Source organism: Pongo pygmaeus, chromosome 1, assembly GCF_028885625.2.
Source record: "Pongo pygmaeus isolate AG05252 chromosome 1, NHGRI_mPonPyg2-v2.0_pri, whole genome shotgun sequence".
Lineage (NCBI taxonomy): Eukaryota > Metazoa > Chordata > Mammalia > Primates > Hominidae > Pongo > Pongo pygmaeus.
In genome coordinates this window covers 99,482,870-99,503,856 of record NC_072373.2, presented here as the reverse complement: position 1 = coordinate 99,503,856, position 20,987 = coordinate 99,482,870, and the positions used below count along the sequence as shown (strand labels likewise).

The following is a 20,987-nucleotide window of genomic DNA, read 5'->3' as shown; positions in this document are numbered from 1 at the left end:
AAGACAGGTGACAGTGCAGTGAAAGAGGCTTCCAGGCTGACAGCTGTGTACTAGGCATAGAGAAGAGCCACTGCAAGGGCAGGTCAGATGCTGTAGGAGCGACTTCTTCAGGAAAATTGGTTTAACAGAAAACCTGAGGTGCCTGAATACATTCAGAGGAGATCGAGACTACTGGGGAGATCATAGGATGAATTTGTACTGATAACATTGAAAAACTAAACAAAGGAATAGACAGTTGTTTAGTTGCATTGTTGTATCGTGTATGTTTTAATTATTAACAAAATTTTGAACCTAACAATAGCGTTTAGATTTGATAATGCTGGGTGGTACATGAGTGTTGATGATATCTTTTTTACACGTTTGAAATGTTTCATAAAAATATTTTCAAATAATCACAAATAATATATCACTCCCCTGCTTAACTCTATAATATAGTCCCTCTGCTGTTTGGATTTTATTCTGACTCTTAACCTTAGGTTATATATCTGGCCCTTTCCTATCTCCCTCCAAAGTCATTCCAACCACACTGATATTTTTCAGTTCCTGGATCCAGTTCAACCAGTGTTTTCCAGCCTGCCTCTGGAGACTTGCACATGCTGTGCCTTCTTCTTGGCATCCTTCCACTTTTCTTTGTGTGGCTATCTTCTTTAACCTTGAGCTTTCAGCTGTAAAGTCACCTCCTCAGAGAGACCTTCCCTGACCACTTTAAAATTAGGTCATTTTACTCCCTTAATTCTCTCATTGAGCACCATGTTTGTGTTCTTTATAGCATTTATGACAACTTTTGTTGACTTGTTTTTCTTCTTTTCCATTATAATATAAGCTCCTTCATGAGGGCAAGGATCTTATCTGTCTCTTTGTCTTGCTAACCATTGTATCACCAGTTTACCCAATGCCTGGCACATAGTAATCACTTAGGCCAGGTGCAGTGGCTGATGCCTGTAATCCCAGCACTTTGGGAGGCCAAGGTGGGCAGATCACTTGAGGTCAGGAGTTCGAGACCAGCCTAGCCAACATGGTGAAACCCTGTCTCTACTAATAAAGTATAAAAATTAGCCAGGCATGGTGGCGCATGCCTGTAGTGCCAGCTACTCAGGAGGCTGAGATGGGAGAATTGGTTGAACCCGGGAGGCAGAGGTTGCAGTGAGCCGAGATTGTACCATTGCATTCCAGCCTGGGCGACAGAACGAGACTTCGTCTCAAAAAAAAAAAAAGGCCAGGCGCGGTGGCTCACGCCTGTAATCCCAGCATTTTGGGAGGCCGAGGCAGGTGGATTACGAGGTCAGGAATTCGAGATCAGCCTGGCCAAGATGTTGAAACCCCGTCTCTACTAAAAATACAAAAATTAGCCACGTGCGGTGGCAGGCGCCTGTAATCCCAGCTACTCCAGAGGCTGAGGCAGGAGAATCACTTGAACCCGCAAGGTGGAGGTTGCAGTGAGCCAAGATCCCACCACTGCACTCCGGCCTAGGTGACAGAGTGAGACTCTGCCTCAAAAAAAAAAAAAAAGTAACCACTTAAATTTTGTGGAATGAATGAATGATACTCAGTATAGCTACTGTAAAGGTTTCATGTGGTAATGATGACACCTGAGTTCAAATTCCAGCCCTGACCCTACTGAGCTGATCTTTTTTGATCAGCTGTAAACAGAGGATATTAACATAAACACCCCCATGTCCCCAGTGGGGTTTTAAGGGACCTAACAAAGTTGTTTCTTGATCTGGTGCAGGTTACATGGTATGCTGAGTGCTGAGTTTGTAAAATTCATTGATCTGTAGACTTATGTATACTTTCCTCTGTGTATATTATGTTTCAATAATCTTTTATTTCCCCCTACCCACTAGACCACCAGGGAAATAATCTCTTTTTTTTTTTTGCTATGGAGTCTTGCTCCCAAAGTGCTGGGATTACTGACATGGGAAATAATCTTTTTTAAAGTTAGAAAAAAAAGCTAGACATGATGGCTCACACCTGTAATCCCAGCACTTTGGGAGGCTGTGGTGGGAGGATGGCTTGAGTTCAGTAGTTCCAGACTTGCCTGGGCAATGTGATGAGACCTTGTCTCTACAAAAAAAGTTTTAAAAATTAGCTGGGCATGGTGGCATGCAGCTGTGGTCCCAGCTACTTAGGAGACCGAGGCAGGAGGATCACTTGAGCCCAGGAGGTCAAGGCTGCAGTGAGCTGTGTTTGTGCCGCTGCACTATAGTCTGGGTGACAGAGCAAGACCATGACTCAAAAAAAATGGGAGGCTGAAGCAGGTGGATTAAGTAAAATTCTAACACTGGGCAAAGCAAATAGAGCAAAAACATTGTTACCTGAAACAATTAGTTTTCTTAGTATAACTGTGTTATCTTCCTTTAATGTTGGTATGTGCTAGATCCCTCTGATTACCTTTAATCGTTGTTTAAAAATAATTAAAATTTTTTTCTTTTTCAGAGATGGGGTGGACTTGCTTTGTCATTCAGGCTGGAGCGCAGTGGTATGATCATAGCTCACTGCAACCTCGAACTCGTGGGCTCAAGTGATCTTCTCACCTCAGCCTCCTAAGTAGCTGGGATTACAGGCATGAGCCACTGCGCCTGGCCCAAATTCTTAAATTAGATAGAATATGAGCTCCCCTGGGCCGGGCATGGTGGCTCACACCTGTAATCCCAGCACTTTGGTTCGCCAAGGCAGGCGGATCACATGAGGTCGGGAATTCGAGACCAGCCTGATCAACATGGAGAAACTCCATCTCTACTAAAAATACAAAATTAGCAAGGCATGGTGGCGCGTGCCTGTAATCTCAGCTACTTGGGAGACTGAGGCAGGAGAATCACTTGAACGTGGGAGGTGGAGGTTGTGAGCTGAGATTGCGCCATCGCACTCCAGCCTGGGCAACGAGAGCGAAACTCTGTCTCAAAAAAAAAAAAAAAAAAAAAAAAAAATTAGCTCCCTGAGGGTAGAAATTATGACCTTCTTTCTTTTTTTTTTGTTTTTGAGACAGAGTCTCACCCTGTCGCCCAGATTGGAGTGCAGTGGCGCGATTTCAGCTCACTGCAACCTCCGCCTCCTAGGTTCAAGGAATTCTCCTACCTCAGCCTCCCAAGTAGCTGGGACTACAGACGCATGCCACCACACCTGGCTAATTTTTTAATTTTTATTAGAGACGGGGTTTTACTGTGTTAGCCAGGATGGTCTCAATCTCCTGACCTCGTGATCTACCCACCTTGGCCTCCCAAAGTGCTGGGATTACAGGCATGAGCCACCGCGCCCAGCACGACCTTTTTCATTGTTACGTTTCCAGTGTTTAGTAGAGCTCTTGGTGTTTAATAAATGTTTACTGAATGAAAGAATGAAAATCAACTTTACCATGAACATTAGTCACAGTTCCTCCTATCTCTTTATTCCCTTTCGTATCTGTTATGTTGGCCTCTGTTTTTCTCACATTTATTTATTTTTATTATTATGATTATTTTTTTTTTTTTGCTGCTGTTAGTAAGAAACCTCACCAGGAATTTCTCACGTCTTTATTTTGTGCATCTACTTCTACAAATTGACCATCCATATAGTGCTTATTTTAATGGCTCTGTAACCTGTATTCCCATTATAGTTTGCTTAGCTTTTCTCCAGGGGTTAGGCACTCTAGCATTCACTTTTATGAGCTGTCTTGCTATAGACATTTTTATAAATCTTTCTCCACCCTCTAAATTTTTTCTTTGGGCTATATTTCCAAATGAATCAAAGAGCATACATAGTTCAATAGATGCACTCACTTAGATCATTACCTAATTTTTAATCTTTATCCACAACACATTATAAATGATGATAGCTTAAGAATTATAATAGTTTTATGGATTTTTTGTGCTGTAGTGATCATACCGTGATTGATTTTATTCTAACCTCCTCCCAGGGTATATGAATGTAACAAACGCTGCAAATGTGACCCAAACATGTGCACAAACCGGTTGGTGCAACATGGACTACAAGTTCGGCTACAGCTATTCAAGACACAGAACAAGGGCTGGGGTATCCGCTGCTTGGATGACATTGCCAAAGGCTCTTTTGTCTGTATTTATGCAGGTTGGTGATAAAATATAAGGGTTGTTTCCTGAGATTGGGACATGGTAGGGAATTGAACCAGAGACAAATTGAACATAAGAAGAAAGTGCTTGACATGTGAACTGGAGTAAGAGGAGGCCAGGGACTTCTACAAAGAACGTGATGAGTGATGTACTGTCTAGCTAGACCAGAGAGGGACACAAGTGTTTCACAAATAAGAGAATGAAAAGGGATGAAATTTTGGACATGGTGATATTTCAGAGAACAGACATGAGAGTCCAGTGTATCATTTTCTCCCACGTCACTACACCCAGAGATCTTTTAGCATAGCCCAGTACTCTGTTTCAATAAAGTAGAAGAAATGGAAAGACAGAAAGGGCAAGATTTAAAATGACAGTAAGTTCTCCATACTTTCATAGTTAAGATACAAAGGGAGGTATTATCAAAGAGAAACATTGGGCCGGGCGTGGAGGCTCATACCTGTAATCCCAAAACTTTGGGAGGCCGAAGTGGGTGGATCACCTGAGGTCAGGAGTTGGAGACCAGCCTGGCCAACATGGTTGAAACCCCGTCTCTACTAAAAATACAAAAATTAGCCAGGTGTGGTGGTGGACGCCTGTAATCCCAGCTACTTGGGAGGCTGAGGCAGGAGAATCGCTTGAACCCTTGAGGCAGAGGTTGCAGTGAGCCGAGATCATGCCACTGCACTCCAGCCTGGGTGACAAAAGTGAAACTCTGTCTCAAAAACAAAAAAAAAAACAGAAATGAGAGACCAGAATGGAGGCTTTTTGACTACATGCTGGTAGAGCAGGTATTGATGGAATAGCCCTTATTCTTTCTAATAGGTCCCCGTGGCTGGGTGCGGTGGCTAACACCTGTAATCCCAACACTGTGAGAGGCTGAGGTGGGCAGATCACCTGAGGTCAGGAGTTCGAGACCAACCTGGCCAACATGGTGAAACCCCGTCTCTACCAAAAGTACAAAAAAAATTAGCCAGGCATGGTGGCGTGCACCTGTAGTCCCATCTACTCAGGAGGCTAAGGCAGGAGAATCACTTGAACCCGGGAGGCAGAGGTTGCAGTGAGCCGAGATCGCGCCACTGCACTCCAGCCTGGGTGACACAGCAAGACTCCATCTGAAAAAAAAAAAAAAAAAAAAAAAACCTAATAGGTCCCCATAACCCTAGAAGGCCTTTAATTCTCTTCATTCTCAGGCAAAATCCTGACAGATGACTTTGCAGACAAGGAGGGTCTGGAAATGGGTGATGAGTACTTTGCAAATCTGGACCATATCGAGAGCGTGGAGAACTTCAAAGAAGGATATGAGAGTGATGCCCCCTGTTCCTCTGACAGCAGTGGTGTAGACTTGAAGGACCAGGAAGATGGCAACAGCGGTACAGAGGACCCTGAAGAGTCCAATGATGATAGCTCAGATGATAACTTCTGTAAAGATGAGGACTTCAGCACCAGTTCAGTGTGGCGGAGCTATGCTACCCGGAGGCAGACCCGGGGCCAGAAAGAGAACGGACTCTCTGAGACAACTTCCAAGGACTCCCATCCCCCAGATCTTGGACCCCCACATATTCCTGTTCCTCCCTCAATCCCTGTAGGTGGCTGCAATCCACCTTCCTCCGAAGAGACACCCAAGAACAAGGTGGCCTCATGGTTGAGCTGCAATAGTGTCAGTGAAGGTGGTTTTGCTGACTCTGATAGCCATTCATCCTTCAAGACTAATGAAGGTGGGGAGGGCCGGGCTGGGGGAAGCCGAATGGAGGCTGAGAAGGCCTCCACCTCAGGACTAGGCATCAAGGATGAGGGAGACATCAAACAGGCCAAGAAAGAGGTAAGCAGTGGCAGAACACTCTGAGAGCTATGGCTTTAACTTTGGTGCAGTAACAATGCAGTCTCACCATGAGTCTTTGCGTGTAGATTATTCTACTTGATGGATATTTCTGTGGCCACCTCGTTATCTCTCCCCCTAACTAGCACATTCCTAGCATTTGTTTAAAGAACCAAATTATTGGCCGGGCACAGTGGCTCACGCCTGTAATCCCAGCACTTTGGGAGGCCGAGGCAGGTGGATAACTTGAAGTTCAGGAGTTGGAGACCATCCTGGCCAACATGGTGAAACCCCGTCTCTACTAAAAAATACAAAAATTAGCCGGGCGTGGTGGCGCATGCCTGTATTTCCAGCTACTTGGGAGGCTGAGGCAGGAGAATCGCTTGAACCTGGAGGGTGGAGGTGCAGTGAGCCGAGATCGCACCACTGCACTCCAGCCTGGGCGACAGAACGAGACTCGGTCTCAAAAAAAAAAAATATTATTTTAAAATCCACTTGCCTGGTGGTAGAGGGTGGACAAGTATCTCATTAATTCCAAAATGAAAGATTTATAAGTGATTTTTTTAATGTTAAATGCTGTTTCAAGTTATTCACATTGTTTCCTTCTACTAAAGTAGAGAAACAAGAATTGATTTTAAGTGTCTCTTTGATGATGTTGATGCTTTCCACATTACAGATGGTGAAACTGTCACTGGTTGACGTAATCCTGCTCATGGTGTTTTCCGTGAGCATTAAGCCCCATCACTGAGAAGGCTTAAAGGCTCCAGCCAGGGAGTGTAGTGAGGGTTTCTGTCAAGTTGCAGAGTGGTTTACCCACCCCACTTTAGAATGTGTACCTGTCACTGGCTGATGTTATCTGTGGAGGTCATTTGAAGTCTGATTATTGGACTTGTTACCTTAGGCTGTGAAAGCATTTAACCCTTCACTTGTTCTTTTCCAGGACCCTGACGACCGAAACAAGATGTCAGTGTAAGTGCCTTTTGTTTTTTTTTGTTTTGAGACAGAGTCTTGCTTTGTCACCCAGGCTGGAGTGCAGTGGCGTAATCTCAGCTCATTGCAACCTCCCCCTCCCAGGCTCAAGAGATTCTCCCACCTCAGCCTCGCTAGTAGCTGGGACTACAGGTGTGCACCACCATGCCTGGCTAGTTTTTCTATTTTTTGTAGACTCAGGGTTTCACCATGTTTCTCAGACTGGTCTTGAACTCCTGGGCTCAAGTGATGCTCCTAAAGGGGATCCTCAGCCTCCCAAAGTGCTGGGATTACAGCCATGAGCTACCATGTCCAGCCCAGTGCCTGTCTTCTTGACCTGTCTCCAAATCTGCCTTCTCAAACCTAGGCTAGAAGCCTAAGAAACAGCCAGTAACCTGTTGGCCTCATTCCTTCCCCTCCCATTAGAGTTACTGAAAGCTCTCGAAATTACGGTTACAATCCTTCTCCTGTGAAGCCTGAAGGACTTCGCCGCCCACCTAGTAAGACTAGTATGCATCAAAGCCGAAGACTCATGGCTTCTGCTCAGTCTAACCCTGATGTAAGTCACCTCAAGCTTATTCAGAGTCTAATAAAGGAAAATGGGCCATTGTCACCTCATCAAGTCCTTCACTATAATTACTGTTAGGTCTTCTCCTACTTCTTTAGCCTTGACTTCCTGCCTTATTTTCTTTCATCCAGCATCTAATCTTCCTCTTGCCACCGCCCCTTCCTGCTAAACCATGGGTAACAGCAAGGACTTAAAGGAGCCCTTCCCATTTACTTCTCTTACTTCTTACCCTCCTGCTTCCCCAGGATGTCCTGACACTGTCCAGCAGCACAGAAAGTGAGGGGGAAAGTGGGACCAGCCGAAAGCCCACTGCTGGTCAGACTTCGGCTACAGCGGTTGACAGTGATGATATCCAGACCATCTCCTCTGGCTCTGAAGGGGATGACTTTGAGGACAAGAAGAACATGACTGGTAGCCTGGAAAAATTTTGGGAATGGTGGGAAGAAATAGTAAGAAACTTGGGATAGAGCATTTTTTAAGGAAGCTAAAGAAGTAGCGGGTAAAAATTCAGATGCTAAGAATTGGAGCATCTCTGGGAGGGCTTTCTGACTCCGAGCTAAACTATTGTTTGACATATCCTCTCTCATTTCCAGTTTGCTACTCTTTCCCCTCAGCTCCTTTGTCTAGCAGATCTAATTATGCTTGAAAAAAAAACTGCTACTTAGGATCTTTGAGTTCCAGCTTATTGGTCTTTCTCAGCTGCAATGTTGGGAGAGAAATAGGGGTAGAATGTCCATTCATGAGTTGGGATGGGTCCTGACCCCATTCTCCCTCCTGTCCAGGTCCAATGAAGCGTCAAGTGGCAGTAAAATCAACCCGAGGCTTTGCTCTTAAATCAACCCATGGGATTGCAATTAAATCAACCAACATGGCTTCTGTGGACAAGGGGGAGAGCGCACCTGTTCGTAAGAACACACGCCAATTCTACGATGGCGAGGAATCTTGCTACATCATCGATGCCAAGCTTGAAGGCAACCTGGGCCGCTACCTCAATGTGAGACCCCTCTCCCTACCTCTAGATGCTGGATTATCCCATGGTCCTCAGATTTCTTTTAACATACTCTCTAAGCCCACCTTTTCTTGTTATAAACTCTTGATCTCAAAGGATCTTAAAGAGGTAGCTTTCTTTCAAAGCATCTGTTACAATGGGGAGGGTCAGATGGCATCATTTTTCTTCCAACTCTCACTCTTCCTGCAAAGCCAGGTTCAGTTTCCCTGGTTCTTATTTGATCCTGTCCTTAAACCTACAGCACAGTTGCAGCCCCAACCTGTTTGTCCAGAATGTCTTCGTGGATACCCATGATCTTCGCTTCCCCTGGGTGGCCTTCTTTGCCAGCAAGTAAGGAGTCAGGAAAGGGGATGACTGGGGAGGGGCAAGGACCACTGAAGTTCTAAGGGCCCCTCCTCCATTCATGATGCAACTCCACCTACATATTCAGTAACCCCAAGTGCCTAGGTTATCTGCTGTCTTTGCCACACACCATCCTTTTCTTCCTCTTCAGAAGAATCCGGGCTGGGACAGAACTTACTTGGGACTACAACTACGAGGTGGGCAGTGTGGAAGGCAAGGAGCTGCTCTGTTGCTGTGGGGCCATTGAATGCAGAGGACGTCTTCTTTAGAGGACAGCCTTCTTCCCAACCCTTCTTGAACTGTCGTTTCCTCAGGAACTGGGTCTTCCTGATTGTTGAACCCTGACCCGAAGTCTCTGGGCTAGCTACTCCCCCCAGCTCCTAGTAGATAGAAATGGGGGTTCTGGACCAGATGATCTCTTCCAATGTGGTGCTAGCAGGCAGGATCCCTTCTCCACCTCCAAAGGCCCTAAAGGGTGGGGAGAGATCACCACTCTAACCTAGGCCTGACATCCCTCCCATCCCATATTTGTCCAAGTGTTCCTGCTTCTAACAGACTTTGTTCTTAGAATGGAGCCTGTGTATCTACTATCTCCAGTTTGTATTATTTCTTGAAAGTCTTTTAACAATATGATAAAACTAAGATTGTGAATTTGTTTCTGTCTCTCAGCCCGATACTCCCAATTCTGGATCTTTCAGTGAGGTATTATCCCCATCCTCCCCTGTGGGCTGCTGTCACTAATCTTCTACCTTGTCTACCTTTGCTTCTTGCATGTGAATTTTTTTAGGTGGAGTCTCGCTCTGTCACCCAGGCTGGAGTGCAATGGCGCAATCTCGACTTACTGCAGCCTCCGCCTCCCGGGTTCAAGTGATTCTCCTGCCTCAGCCTCCTAAGTAGCTGGGATTACAGGCACCCACCACCACGCCCAGCTAAATGTTTGTATTTTTAGTAGAGATGGGGTTTCGCCATGTTGGCCAGGCTGGTCTCAAACTCCTGACCTCTGGTGATCCACCCTCCTTGGCCCCGCAAAGTGCTGAAATTACATGCATGTGAAATTTAAAAAAGAAAATATTACATAACTGCAAGGAAGGCATAAGAAAGACTTTCTTCGTTTATTTAGTTGATCCCCCTCCTCAATTCCTAATAGTCTGACACTTATTGCCATGTTTTATTTAATATTTTTTATTTAATCTTTTAATTTAAAAAAAAAACCCATCAACAGTACATTTTGGTCTAAAATGGTCCCTCTGCTGAAATGCTAGGTGCTAGCCGTAATTCTGGCTTTAAAACCAAAACCCCAAATATTTAATAAATAAAAATTAGAATTAGTTGCCATTCTACTCCAAACCAGCTAGCCTAGCTGAAGAGAAGAGGGAAGGGGAAGAGGCCAGAGAAAGGAGGAGGCAGTCAGATCTTAGACCTGTGGCTACAGGGACAGCTGAAAGAAGTAGCACTAAGAAAGATCATCCGAGCAGTCCCCAGTACAGCCCCCGCTTTTTGGCAGAGGTAGGGTAAGGGTTATGTGCACCCTCCTACCCTCAATTCGTGTCATAGAGGGAAAAAGTTAAAAGCTCAGCTTTGGTTTCTGGCCCAAGTTAGGGAGCTTAGAAAGGTGAGCCTTGGTCCAGCTTTGGCAGAATGAGGCCCACAGATGGGACAATAAGGCACAACCCTGGCTCTGGAGGTCAGGGGGTCAAAGGCAAACAGCTAGGGCCAAATTCTCAGAATAAGGAATGTGAATTGTAACCCCTACCCACAGAGAGCTGAGGGAGGGCCTCAAAAGCAGTAGAAGGGATGACTTGGTGGATAGGGAGGAAAATACGACCATCCCCCTCTAACAGAATATAACCAACGTCCCCCTACCTGGGGACAGGCTGGTCAGAATTTGGTTTAAAGGCAACTGGGTGACAAGCAAGGAGGGAGGATGCAGAGAATTCTCCTCTCGCTTTCTCCTTTTTCCCCAGAGCTTAAAGTGACCCTATAGCGCGGAGAGGGGGGTAGTTCCTTGGCTTTATGCATTAATCTGGGAGGCAGCTGGAATAATGGTTCAGTCATTCTTACGATGGTTGTTATTGAGGATGGGGTGGCCATTGGCTAGGGGCCGGCTCTTTGCTCCTCCCCCAGCTGCAGCCTCCTCCCCCTCTGAGCTCTCTGTTTCTTCCCGGTCACTGCGTTCATCTTCTACCAGCTGTGGAAAAGGGACAAGAAGGGTTATTACATGAGATCCTCAAACCCCTAAGTACTGCTTCTCTCTGAGGGCTTGTTCCTGTTATACCCAGGGCTCCACACTAGTTTTTTAGAGAGTTGCTGGCAAGATGGGAATTCAGGAAGTTGTAGAGAGTAGTAAGGCCTACACAATGGGGACAGGGCTTCACCTTTCCAGTTATGAACTTGTGGGCCATGCGCAAAATGAGGTAGGCCCAGAAGATATGCAACAGCTGTAGAACTCCCATCATGGAATTGAAGAAGTAATAGCCAAAGAAGGCAGGATAGAGCTCCAGTGGGTACACCAGGGTGCAATGCAGGATCCTGAGGATTCAAGGAGAGAGAGAACGTGGACAAGAGCAGGTAAGACACTGGGGAGATACAGGAGGGGAAGAAAGGCAAGGCTCCTGATTTCTTCAGAACAGGAGTGTAGCCTGGCTGCCTACTCACCAGAAGGGCAGGATGACCAGTCGGGTGATGATGAAAACAATGGCGAAGATGATGAAGATGTTGTTGCAGGTGTTCTTCCATCCCGCATAGTTAAACATCTTGGCTGACTGCATAGAGAGGCCCCATCCATCATCATGGGCTGCTGACTCCCTCGAGTACATTCATATGTACACCCCAGTTAGGAGCACTGACTGTGCCCTCCCCCTTGGTCCCAGGAATGTCACCCTCCAAATTCCCACCCCGCACCTCCCTCCCAAAGAAAACCAAAGGGACAGAAGAACCTGCACTGGGGTCTCTAGGTTTGAGGAAGCCTGACCTCCAGCAGGTAATCAGAAGAGTCATGCAGAGCCATGATTAGAGTCCCAGCTCGGATGTAATTGGCAAACCAGGAAAAGCTGATGAGGATGATGGTGGCCACATGGTGGATGATCTGTTCCTTGAAATCCTGCAGAGATGATGCAGGCCCCAGGGCCTTTTTTTATTCCCCAGCTCTCACTATGCCTTCTTCCCCCTTGCCTTTAGTTCCCCATATACCAACAGCTCCATTCAGAGTACCCAGAAGTCAAAAGAGAGGGTGTTCATCCCAGGGCCTCATTTTGGCTCTGAGGCTTAATTGCACAACCCCTTCACCCACCTTTCGCTTGACATCAGAGGCAATGCTGAAGAGCAGGGACCAGTAGAAGGAAAGTTCAATCATGTAGTACCAATACTGGGAAGGGACAGTGCTCTGGGAGAGGAGAGAGAGGTAAGAGCAACCAGCCCCAAGGGTGTCCCCACTCCACAAACCCCCTAGCCCCTGAGGTTCTTCATTCCATCACTCTAATCCCTCTGCCATGGATTCCACAAACCGTCTCTTCACTAGGGTGTATCTTAGTCCACCCCCACATGAGGAAGCAGGACTCATACCTGTATGGGATATCCCTCCCAAACTTTCTTCATGTCATAGAACCAGGGTTTCTGCAGAGAGATGGTGAGAAGTTAAAAGAGGAGGAACCCAAATTCCATGGCCTCACCTGACCTTGCCAGAGAACCTACTCCCACCTCCCAGTAATCCCTACTCACATCCACAATGACGGCCATGCCGGCAATGAAGGCAATCAGGTAAAATGTGAATCTCCAGCTGGCAGATGAAGCAGAAATGGCTAGGTCAGAGGATAGCACAGTCCCCCAGCAGCCCCCGAATACCTGTAGATACCCTCACAAGATACCAATAATAACTGAATTCACCTCCTCACATCTCCCTGTGTACAGCCACCACCTATCCCTCCCAGCAAGACACATCAGGATATTCCTTGTCACCCAGCTTCTCCTGCCCCAGCCTCCCCCACCTGGCTTCTCGGAACTTCTTGAGGAGACTGGGCCGGTCCTGGTTGCGGCGGCGGCGGAACCAACGCTCTACCTGGCGGCCAGAGAGCCCGCTCTGCCGGGACAAAAGCTCTACCTCCGCCTGGGCACAGTGAAGAAGCCCATTGTTATGTTTACCTTCAGAACTCAACAGCACCCCCAGCCTCTCCCAGTAACAACCTCAGTCAGCACCACTGCTTCCCCATCTCTTCACCTGCCAGAGCTAACATTCAAACCCTGTCCCCCCACCACCAAACTCAGTGATTCCCAGAGCCAGAGCAGCATGTGGCTCATACCTGCTTGGGCTGCTTGCCACTGGTCAGGTAGAAATGTTCCAAGGTGGCATTGGGAGGTGCCCGCAGCCGAGTTTTCTCCTTTATGTTCAAGAGGGCAGCCAGTGGTGTAGCCACGTACCTGGGGAAGGGATATGAGTAAGGTATCCAGCTTGCTGGGAAGGGAAAGGGCTACAAGCTAAGGCAAGTTTACCCTGGCCTCAGTTTCCCCAGCTTCCTGGCAACCCCCTTTTCTCTAGCCTCCAGGGCTGCCCACAGCTGACAAAGCTGCCTGTGTGTTCACTAGTGGCCAGGCGGGTGGCGGGTGGAGGGTGAGAACAAATAACCATTGATGGAAAGGGCCTGGGGGTGCTGAGCCTTCAGGAAGACAATGGTGCCTTCAGGGGAGGGGGTGCACAGTGGACAGGAACCTGAGTAGCCAGAACATCAGGGTCTAGGGCTAATTAAACAGCAGGGAACAAACTTGAAGTCCAAGAAACTGCAACTGGCAACAGGGGAAGGCATGAGGGTAGGTTGGCATGCTTACAGCTCAAAGAAGTATCGAACGATGAGGAAGAGCAAGGCCAGGGGCAGCGTGATATAGAGATCTGAGGCTTTGGCATAGACACGTCCATCTCGGTCTTCTAGATCGGCCCAGGTCAAGTTCACAGGGAGCCACAGACGTTCCCACCAGAAGTAATCATACAAGGTCTGGAGCATCCTGAGTGAGGGGCAAAAGGGAAGGCATCAAGAGGGAGTAGCTATGGAGGAAGAGATAGATGAATAAAAGTTTTCAGGATGTATCAAAAGGAGAAGGGGGCAGAGAGTCGAACTCTAGATCCCTATCCTGGCTATGTAGCCTTGGGCAAATCAGTTTCCTCATTTGTAATACGGTGGCTTTCCAGTTTTAACATTTACTGTTAGGCCGGCCGTGGTGGCTCATGCCTGTGGTCCCTGAACTTTGGGAGGCTGAGGCTGGCAGATCACGAGGTCAGGAGTTCAAGACCAGCCCGGCCAACATGGCGAAACCTCATCTCTACTAAAAATACAAAAAACTAGCTGGGTGTGGTGGCAGGCGCCTATAGTCCCAGCTACTCGGGAGGCTGAGGCAGGAGAATCGCTTGAACTCAGGAGGCAGAGGTTGCAGTGAGCCGAAATCGCGCCATTGGACTCCAGCCTAGGTGACAGAGCGAGACTCTGGCTCAAAAAAAAAAAAAGCATTTATTGTCTACAGCGACCTGCAGACGTGATTCCCTGGAATTAAGAAACTTGGGGTCCTTACAACCTCTGATTTCGGGGGGTAGGGGAAGAACCTTGGGGGTCTTGTCATTTTGCTATCTTAACCTGGAAGACAGGCAGGACCTGGCCCTAGAAGCTGTAGCCAACAATCTGAGTAAAGTCCCTCCCTTATCCCCCCACACTATGGCCACTTCCTCGAGCCTCCAAGCCAACTCAGCTGAAAGCTTCCGGGGGGTGCCCCAAAACATTGCAGGGCTGAGGCAAACCCTTCTTCCCCTTCCCTACAACCTACAACCCATCTAAGTAGCAGGTCCCTAAAGAAAAATTAAGAGACAGGGTAGGCTGGGCAGTGGCTCACGCCTGTAATCCCAGCACTTTGAGAGACCAAGGCAGGCTGATCACTTGAGCTCAGGAGTTTGAGACCAGCCTGGGCAACACAGTGAAACCCCATCTCTACAAAAAATACAAAAATTAGCTGAGTGTGGTGGCACACGCCTGTAATCCCAACTACTCAGGAGGCTGAGGTGGGAGGATCACTTGAGCCTGGGAGGCGATGGTTGCAGTGAGCCGTGCTCTTGCCACTGCACTCCGGCCTGGGTAACAGAGTGAGACTCCGTCTCAAAAAAAAAAGCCAAGGTAAAGCAAAATTATGTCCCCAAATGATGCTGAGCTCCACAATCACTGGACATCGAACTACTGCACACAAATTTGACACTCCATGCCAAGCCATCTAGTTCCTACACATAAGGCAGAAGGACCCTATGTATAACTCTTCAGAAAGAAAAGTGAAGGTAGGGCTGCAAAGAGTCAGGGATTGTGGGGCAGGGAACCAAGAGAGCGGACCAATACATCTGATGGAATTAAGAGCTATTCTTTTATTTTCTTTTGAGAGAGGGTCTTCCTCTGTCACCCAAGCTGGAGTGCAGTGGTACAATCACAGCTCACTGCAACCTCCACCTCCCAGGTTCAAGCCATCCTCCCCTCCTGCCTCAGCCTCCCGAGTGGCTGGGGCTATGAGTAGCATGCACTACCGAGTAGCATGCACCACATCTGGCTAATTTTTGAAAAAAAAATTTTTTTTTTTTTGGTAGAAACAAGGTTTTGCCATGTTGCCCAAACTGGTCTTGAACTCCTGGGCTCAAGCAACCTGCCGGCCTTGGCTCCCAAAGTGCTGGGATTACAGGCATGAGCCACCGTGCCTGGTCAGAGCTATTTCGTATAAATGCTCATCCAGAAAACAGAATCCCAGTCTGCAAGGGAACACTCATACCCTCTCAGTCTAGGAAAGAGCCGCTATGTAAACCTCCTCCCCCAACTGAAAGAGGAACAACATGGTGGGAGTGACCACTTGGATACCCAGAGGAGGGAGGGAACGGTCTGTGTGTGGCTCATGAGGGAAGAGCAGCTGCTTGGAGCTGAGAGGAACGGCAAGATGGTCCAGGAGAGCCAGGGATGCTGAGTGCAGCACAACACCTGGCAATCCTAGGACTCAGCAAGAAGCCGCAGCAGGATGACCATGACAGTCTTTTCCAGGCTCCCCACCCCTTGTTCTCCTCCTGGGAAGGAGATGAGGCGGTGGGATTTAGGCTGGCCCAGAAAGTGAAAGCAGAGACAGGAAGAAAAGAGTGGTGAGGTTGTTATCCACAGTGACCTGGAGACTAGTTGGTGCCACTGACTGAAGACAGAGCCTGAGACCACAGCTGGGCTGGGCTGGTCCTGCTGCTGCTCTGACAGCTCCTGCTCCACCCCCACCCACCACTGAAGCCCTTGCGAAATCCCTCAGCCTGTCACGGGTCAGTATTCCAGCTCAAGGACTTTACCCCCTTGTCCCCACTCCTGGTCACTGCTCTCTCGGATGAAATCAGAGGTCAGCACTGCCAGTAAAGGAGCTTCAGCTCCACCTTCTCCCCTCCTCCTCCCCCAAATCACACACACACATTCCAGACACTGCCCCTGCCCCCTCCACCTCAGCCAGAATAAATATTTAATTAAACAGATGGAAGCCTTCTGAACTGAACAAAATTAAATGTAATTATCCATAGTGGAACTTTCCCCACACAAACACACACTTTTTTCCTAGAGAAAAGTTGTAGAAAATTGAATAAAGAAGGGACAAGGGTAGAAAATGCAGAGAAGGGACAATGCGGAACACCTTGATGTGTGCACACGGCCCCCTCTTCCCACTTTTTTGCTCAGCCTGTTTGGAAGCAAGAAATCAGCCTGACCCAGTCACCTGACTGATGTCTCTTGGAGCCCAACTTCTCCAGGAAAATGTATAGCCAAAGGTACCATGTTGCCCCAGCAGTCCTAGACTTCAGATCCCATCCCCAGCCAGGTCTGTGAAAACTGGCAGGGATGTTTCTCTAGTCAGGCGGCAGGCTGGAGTCGCAGAGGGAGGGTGGAGCCCCTTCTGGACTCCTGGGGCCCAGGAATGTCTCATGTCTGCAAAGCAGGGGGTGGGGGGCCGGGGTGGGGGGCAAGCAAAGTAGGCACTAGAGCATGGTCAAGGACAGACACCTGGGCAGTGCAACTTCATTATCCCCAAGATGAGATAGCGCCTGTCCTCTTCCACTTCAAGCAGGGAGAGTGGAAGACTTGGGAAATGCAGATTAATGGGGGCTTTTACACCAAGGTTGCAGGCTTCCCATGACCACAGCCCTCCCTGGTGGTCCTGCACCTCCATTAGCAGAGAGGCACTACCCCCATCTCCCCAGCAGGGAGGCCCCAGATTCAGCAGGGTCAGGACCTCTGACTCAACATGAGGGAAGGGGAGGACAGCTGAGGCCTGGCCGGCCTCACTTACACATCCCCACAGAACCAAAGAGTTGGGTCCCTGTGGCAGTACTGCGGAGGCCTCTTAGCACCAGCACACAGATCCAAGCAAGACCCCATAAACAAGAGGCTGGAGCAAGAAAAGGTGAAGTGTACACACGGTAAGGAGACAACCCTGTTTTTCCAGGCCCCCTGGGCCTTCAGGGCAGTTACTTGACTTCTTGTGGAGAAAATCACATCTACAAACACTTTTGTACCCAGACTTCACTCCCCCATACACATGAAGAGACACAGTATCTGTCTACACTCTCTCTCACACACACCTGCCTTGGAGGCACAGATGCCACTTTCTGAGGCACAGTCTGGAGAGGGGCCAGAAGAGCAGGGATTTAACTGGCATTGGATTAGCAGGAACCTGAGCAGGACTCTGTCCAGCCCCAATCTTTGCCCCAACTGACTGACACCCCCACAAGACCCCTCCAGGTGGATGAAAGGAGCAGAGGGTCCCCATGGGAGTTTGTAGATCCAAAGGGCTGAGAGGGCAGAAGTTTGGGCCTGAGAGGAAGGAATTCTCTCAGACTCCAGGTGGTCAGTCTGACTGGCTCTCATAGTTTGCAGGAATAACTGAGGAAAATAGAAAGGAGTTGTTGACAAGGGAGGAGTGACAAAGGTCCCACGGGCTCCCTGCTTCCACTGAAGAAGTCCTGAATAGTCTTCCTTGTTGAAAACTTTCAGGCAACAGAAGCAGGTCATGAACCAGAAGTCTACAAGCCATGGATGGAGCCAAGGAGAGGTGTGTTATCCCTCCAGGCTGCAGGATAGGCCTCAAAATAAGCCAGACTGTAAAAAAAGAGGTGGGTGAGAGGCAGTCAGAACAGTAGTCCTCAGCCTCATCTGGCCTACAGCTTGTCTGGAAAGTCCCACCAAAGGCCTCCACAGACCCAAACACTGCATGAGACTATGGCCCCAGGAGCAGGGAGAGGCCGGTGGGTTTGAGAGACAGCTGGGGCGGTGTTGAAGGACACAGTGAGGGATCAGCCAGCCTGTGGCCAGTGACAGGGGAAAAAGGAGGCCCTTCCTCCCAGGGGAAAATCTGGCCAGAGGCCCCAGTGAGGGGAGCGGGGGACCAGGGGAGAAAAGGATCTCTCTCTGGAACAGAGACTGTGCAGATCACGGTATGGTCAGGGCCAGGTCCTCAGGGACAGGGCTGCAGGCAAGTCCTTACCCTTAGGAGCCCCTTTACATGTGCAGCCACTCACACCCAGGTGCGGTCACCCCGACTCCAGTATGCGGCAGCAACCGCCACCCACCCCTGCCCCAGCACAGATACGGGGGTAACTGCCTGCTGGAGGCCTGCTCAGACTCAGTTCTCCAGGAATAGGGGCTCACTGCATTCGCCACGATCCTCAGAACCCCCTGAACCTGGGCCTGGCAACTCAGGTGACAGAAACCAGGTTTTGATGCCAGGAGCTAGGCTTAGGGAGAAAGAGACTCCAACTGCAGGCTAAAGATGAGTGCTCTACACCTGCAGTCAACCCACTTGCCACGGGCCTCTAGTGATTAACAAGCTACGGCCCAGAAAGCCAGTTCCACCAGGAGCTCCCTTGCCAGCCATCCACACCTCATAACGGTATGCCTCAGCCCTACCGGGCCGGGGCAGGCGCTCCGGGCCGCTCCTTCCTGTTTCCCGTTAAGCACATGGAAGCTCTGACCTCGCCTGCGAGGTGGGCACAGTGGGCCGGTAGGAAGAAAACGGGGCAGGGCCCTCCCCTCTCCTCTCACCCGAGCCACAGGACGCGTCCCGGCTAGGACAACCCCGCGGGCCGCTGCCAGGGTGGAGGCTCTCGCGCCAATGGTCACCAAGCTCCTCCACTCCCCAACAAAGGGGCGCCCGCGGCTCGGCCCAGTCGCCCGCAGCCCCCGCGTCCCCCTCTTCCGCCCTACCTGTTGCCCGGGAGAGCTTCCCCGGCTTAGGGCGGCGCTGCCGCGGTTACCGCGGCGCCAGGCCCGCCGGCCCCGGCCGCTCCCTTGAGGCGCTGCGCCCGCCTTCCCCGGCCGCCGCCATGAGCGCCCGCAGCGCCCCCACCCCACCCCGCCCCCGGCCCCGGCCCCGGCCCCGCGGCCTTCCCAGCCCGGCCCCTCCGCGGCCCCGCCACAAAGCGGCCCCCGGGGCTCCCAACTTTTCCGCAGCCCCTTCCCACCCCCGCGCGGGGCGCTCGGGCGCCGGGCGGGGGCCCCGACTCACTCGGCGGCAGCGCTGGCGGGGCCGGGGCCGCTGCTCCGTGTGCTCCGTCTGCTCGGGTGGCTGCTCCGAGGCCCCGAGGCCTGGCTCCCTGCGCCTCTCCTACCTCTTCCGCCCGCCCGCCGGCCCGCGCCCGCCCTCGCCCAACCTCCTCTGCCCGCCGCCGCCGCCGCCGCCGCCGCCGCCGCCACCCGCCGAGCCCAGTCGAGCTGAGCCCGAGCCCAGCCGGGAAAGAAAGGCCGCGAGCAGCCCAAGGGCCGGGAGGCTGGGCGTGGACGGGAGGGGAGGGCGGGGCGGGCCTCTGCGCTGCGGCTGCCCCTTCGCCCCGTCGCGGGAGCCCGGACCCCAGCCCTCCGAGCCCGGACCCCAGCCCTCCGAGCCCGGACCCCAGGCCCTCCGCTCCCGGCCCCGCAGCCGCGTCCACGCCCGTCACCTTGCGCTAGAGAAGCCCCCGACGTGGGGAGGCGGGTGCGGGCTCCTCCCGCCACTTCGGTCTCTTTTTGGGGTGGGAGGTCTCCCACTGGGACCGACACAGACGCACTGGATGCCGCGGGGTCCCGAGCTCCGAGCGGCGGTGTCCCTGCCCCCTCACTCCTACCCACCCCCACCCACCCGCAACTGCTGTGCGGCCCCCGGTCCCCGCCAGGGTGGGCACGTTCCCACTTCCAGCCCCACGGGGCGCCGGCGGAGGAGGGCGCAGCCCGGGGTCATGCCCAACTGCCTCGCGCCGAAGCTGAAAACCTCTCCAGGGCAGACCGAAGCAGCCGACCCTCGAGACCCAGTCGGAGCCTGCGATCACTGGGGCGACCCTCGCCTACCCCGCCGTAAAAGCCGTGGCCTTTCCACCTAGGTGCTACGGAACCTACCCCCGTGGCAAGGAAGAGCAAACCCGAACTTGCTCACATCCGGCGGCCCTGTCTCAAAGAGCCACCCCAACTTTTGTTTTGTAAAATGTATTTGAGTTTTCAAATGACATCACGTTTATCCGTATTCGATTTCGTGTTAAAAAGTGTTTTCCGGCCGAGCGCGGTGGCTCACGCCTGTAATCCCAGCACTTTGGGAGGCCGAGGCGGGCAGATCACCTGAGGTCAGGCGTTCGAGACCACCCTGGCCAACATGGTGAAACCCTGTCTCTACTAAAAATATAAGAATTAGCCGGGCGCGGTGGCTCGCGCTTCTAATCCCAGCTACTCGGGAGGCTGAGCCACGAGAATCGCTTGAACCCTGGAGGTGGAGTTTGCAGTGAGCCGAGATCTTCCCACTGCACTCCAGCCTGGGCGACAGATTGAGACTCCGTCTCAGGAAAAAAAAATAAAAAGTGTTCTCCCCTTGGCCTGGCGCGGTGGCTTATGCCTGTAATCTCAGCACTTTGGGAGGCCGAGGTGGGCAGATCACTTGAGGTCAGAGTTCAAGACCAGCCTGGTCAACATAGCGAGACCACCATCTCCTTTATAAATTTAAAAAAAAAAAAAAGTTTTCCCCTTGAGTCGTGTGGTAAAATTACTGTTTCGGAAGTAATTACTGTTGGAAGATGCAACATGGTTTTCCTAGAAAGCTGGTCTTAACTCCTAACGTGAACGAGTGGTGACTAAGATGTATTTGAGGGCTCCTATACAGGGAGAGCTGCAGCTTACTCCATGGAGAGGTACTTTTGTCAAATTTCTCACCTAGGTGAAGTGTTGCCTTTTTTATGCT

The 20,987-nt window shown here is 50.5% G+C and overlaps 2 protein-coding genes across 7 annotated transcripts in view; one reads left to right on the top strand and one right to left on the bottom strand.

Annotated features, from left to right (window-relative positions):
• The window catches only part of SETDB1 (SET domain bifurcated histone lysine methyltransferase 1), a 37,774-nt gene extending 28,364 nt beyond the window's left edge, over positions 1–9,410 (top strand). For all 5 annotated transcript variants that reach the window (XM_054474583.2, XM_054474581.2, XM_054474579.2 and 2 more), the window contains exons 15-22: positions 3,893–4,062; positions 5,255–5,883; positions 6,821–6,849; positions 7,276–7,408; positions 7,663–7,828; positions 8,200–8,411; positions 8,668–8,756; positions 8,920–9,410. In XM_054474583.2, the coding sequence (XP_054330558.1) occupies positions 3,893–4,062; positions 5,255–5,883; positions 6,821–6,849; positions 7,276–7,408; positions 7,663–7,828; positions 8,200–8,411; positions 8,668–8,756; positions 8,920–9,037 (1,546 nt within the window). In that variant the 3' untranslated portion in view covers positions 9,038–9,410. The remainder of the gene's footprint in view (positions 1–3,892; positions 4,063–5,254; positions 5,884–6,820; positions 6,850–7,275; positions 7,409–7,662; positions 7,829–8,199; positions 8,412–8,667; positions 8,757–8,919) is intronic.
• Positions 9,411–9,861: 451 nt separating this feature from the next.
• CERS2 (ceramide synthase 2) lies at positions 9,862–19,557 on the bottom strand. Of its 2 annotated transcripts, none has more exons than XM_054474584.2 (11): positions 19,296–19,557; positions 13,587–13,760; positions 13,064–13,181; positions 12,752–12,870; positions 12,486–12,543; positions 12,330–12,380; positions 12,058–12,150; positions 11,740–11,868; positions 11,424–11,530; positions 11,144–11,297; positions 9,862–10,956 (listed from the first exon to the last, which is right to left on the bottom strand). In XM_054474584.2, the coding sequence occupies exons 2-11, from the start codon at positions 13,757–13,759 to the stop codon at positions 10,816–10,818; spliced, it is 1,143 nt and encodes a 380-aa protein (XP_054330559.1). In that variant the 5' UTR covers position 13,760; positions 19,296–19,557; the 3' UTR covers positions 9,862–10,815. The 2 variants fall into 2 exon arrangements, with proteins under 2 accessions (XP_054330559.1, XP_063519682.1); XM_063663612.1 differs by lacking the exon at positions 19,296–19,557 and adding an exon at positions 18,995–19,139.
• Between the last annotated feature and the right edge of the window lie 1,430 nt (positions 19,558–20,987).

Bases quoted from the DNA above. Each gene is read 5' to 3' on its own strand.
- CERS2 (XM_054474584.2), bottom strand. From the start codon at position 13,759: ATGCTCCAGACCTTGTATGATTACTTCTGGTGGGAACGTCTGTGGCTC. The intron at 11,869-12,057 runs GTGGGTGAAGGG...TCATCTCTGCAG, and splicing joins CCTCTGATGTCAAGCGAAAG to GATTTCAAGGAACAGATCAT. The intron at 11,531-11,739 runs GTCAGGCTTCCT...CTCTCTATGCAG, and splicing joins CTTCTGATTACCTGCTGGAG to TCAGCCAAGATGTTTAACTA.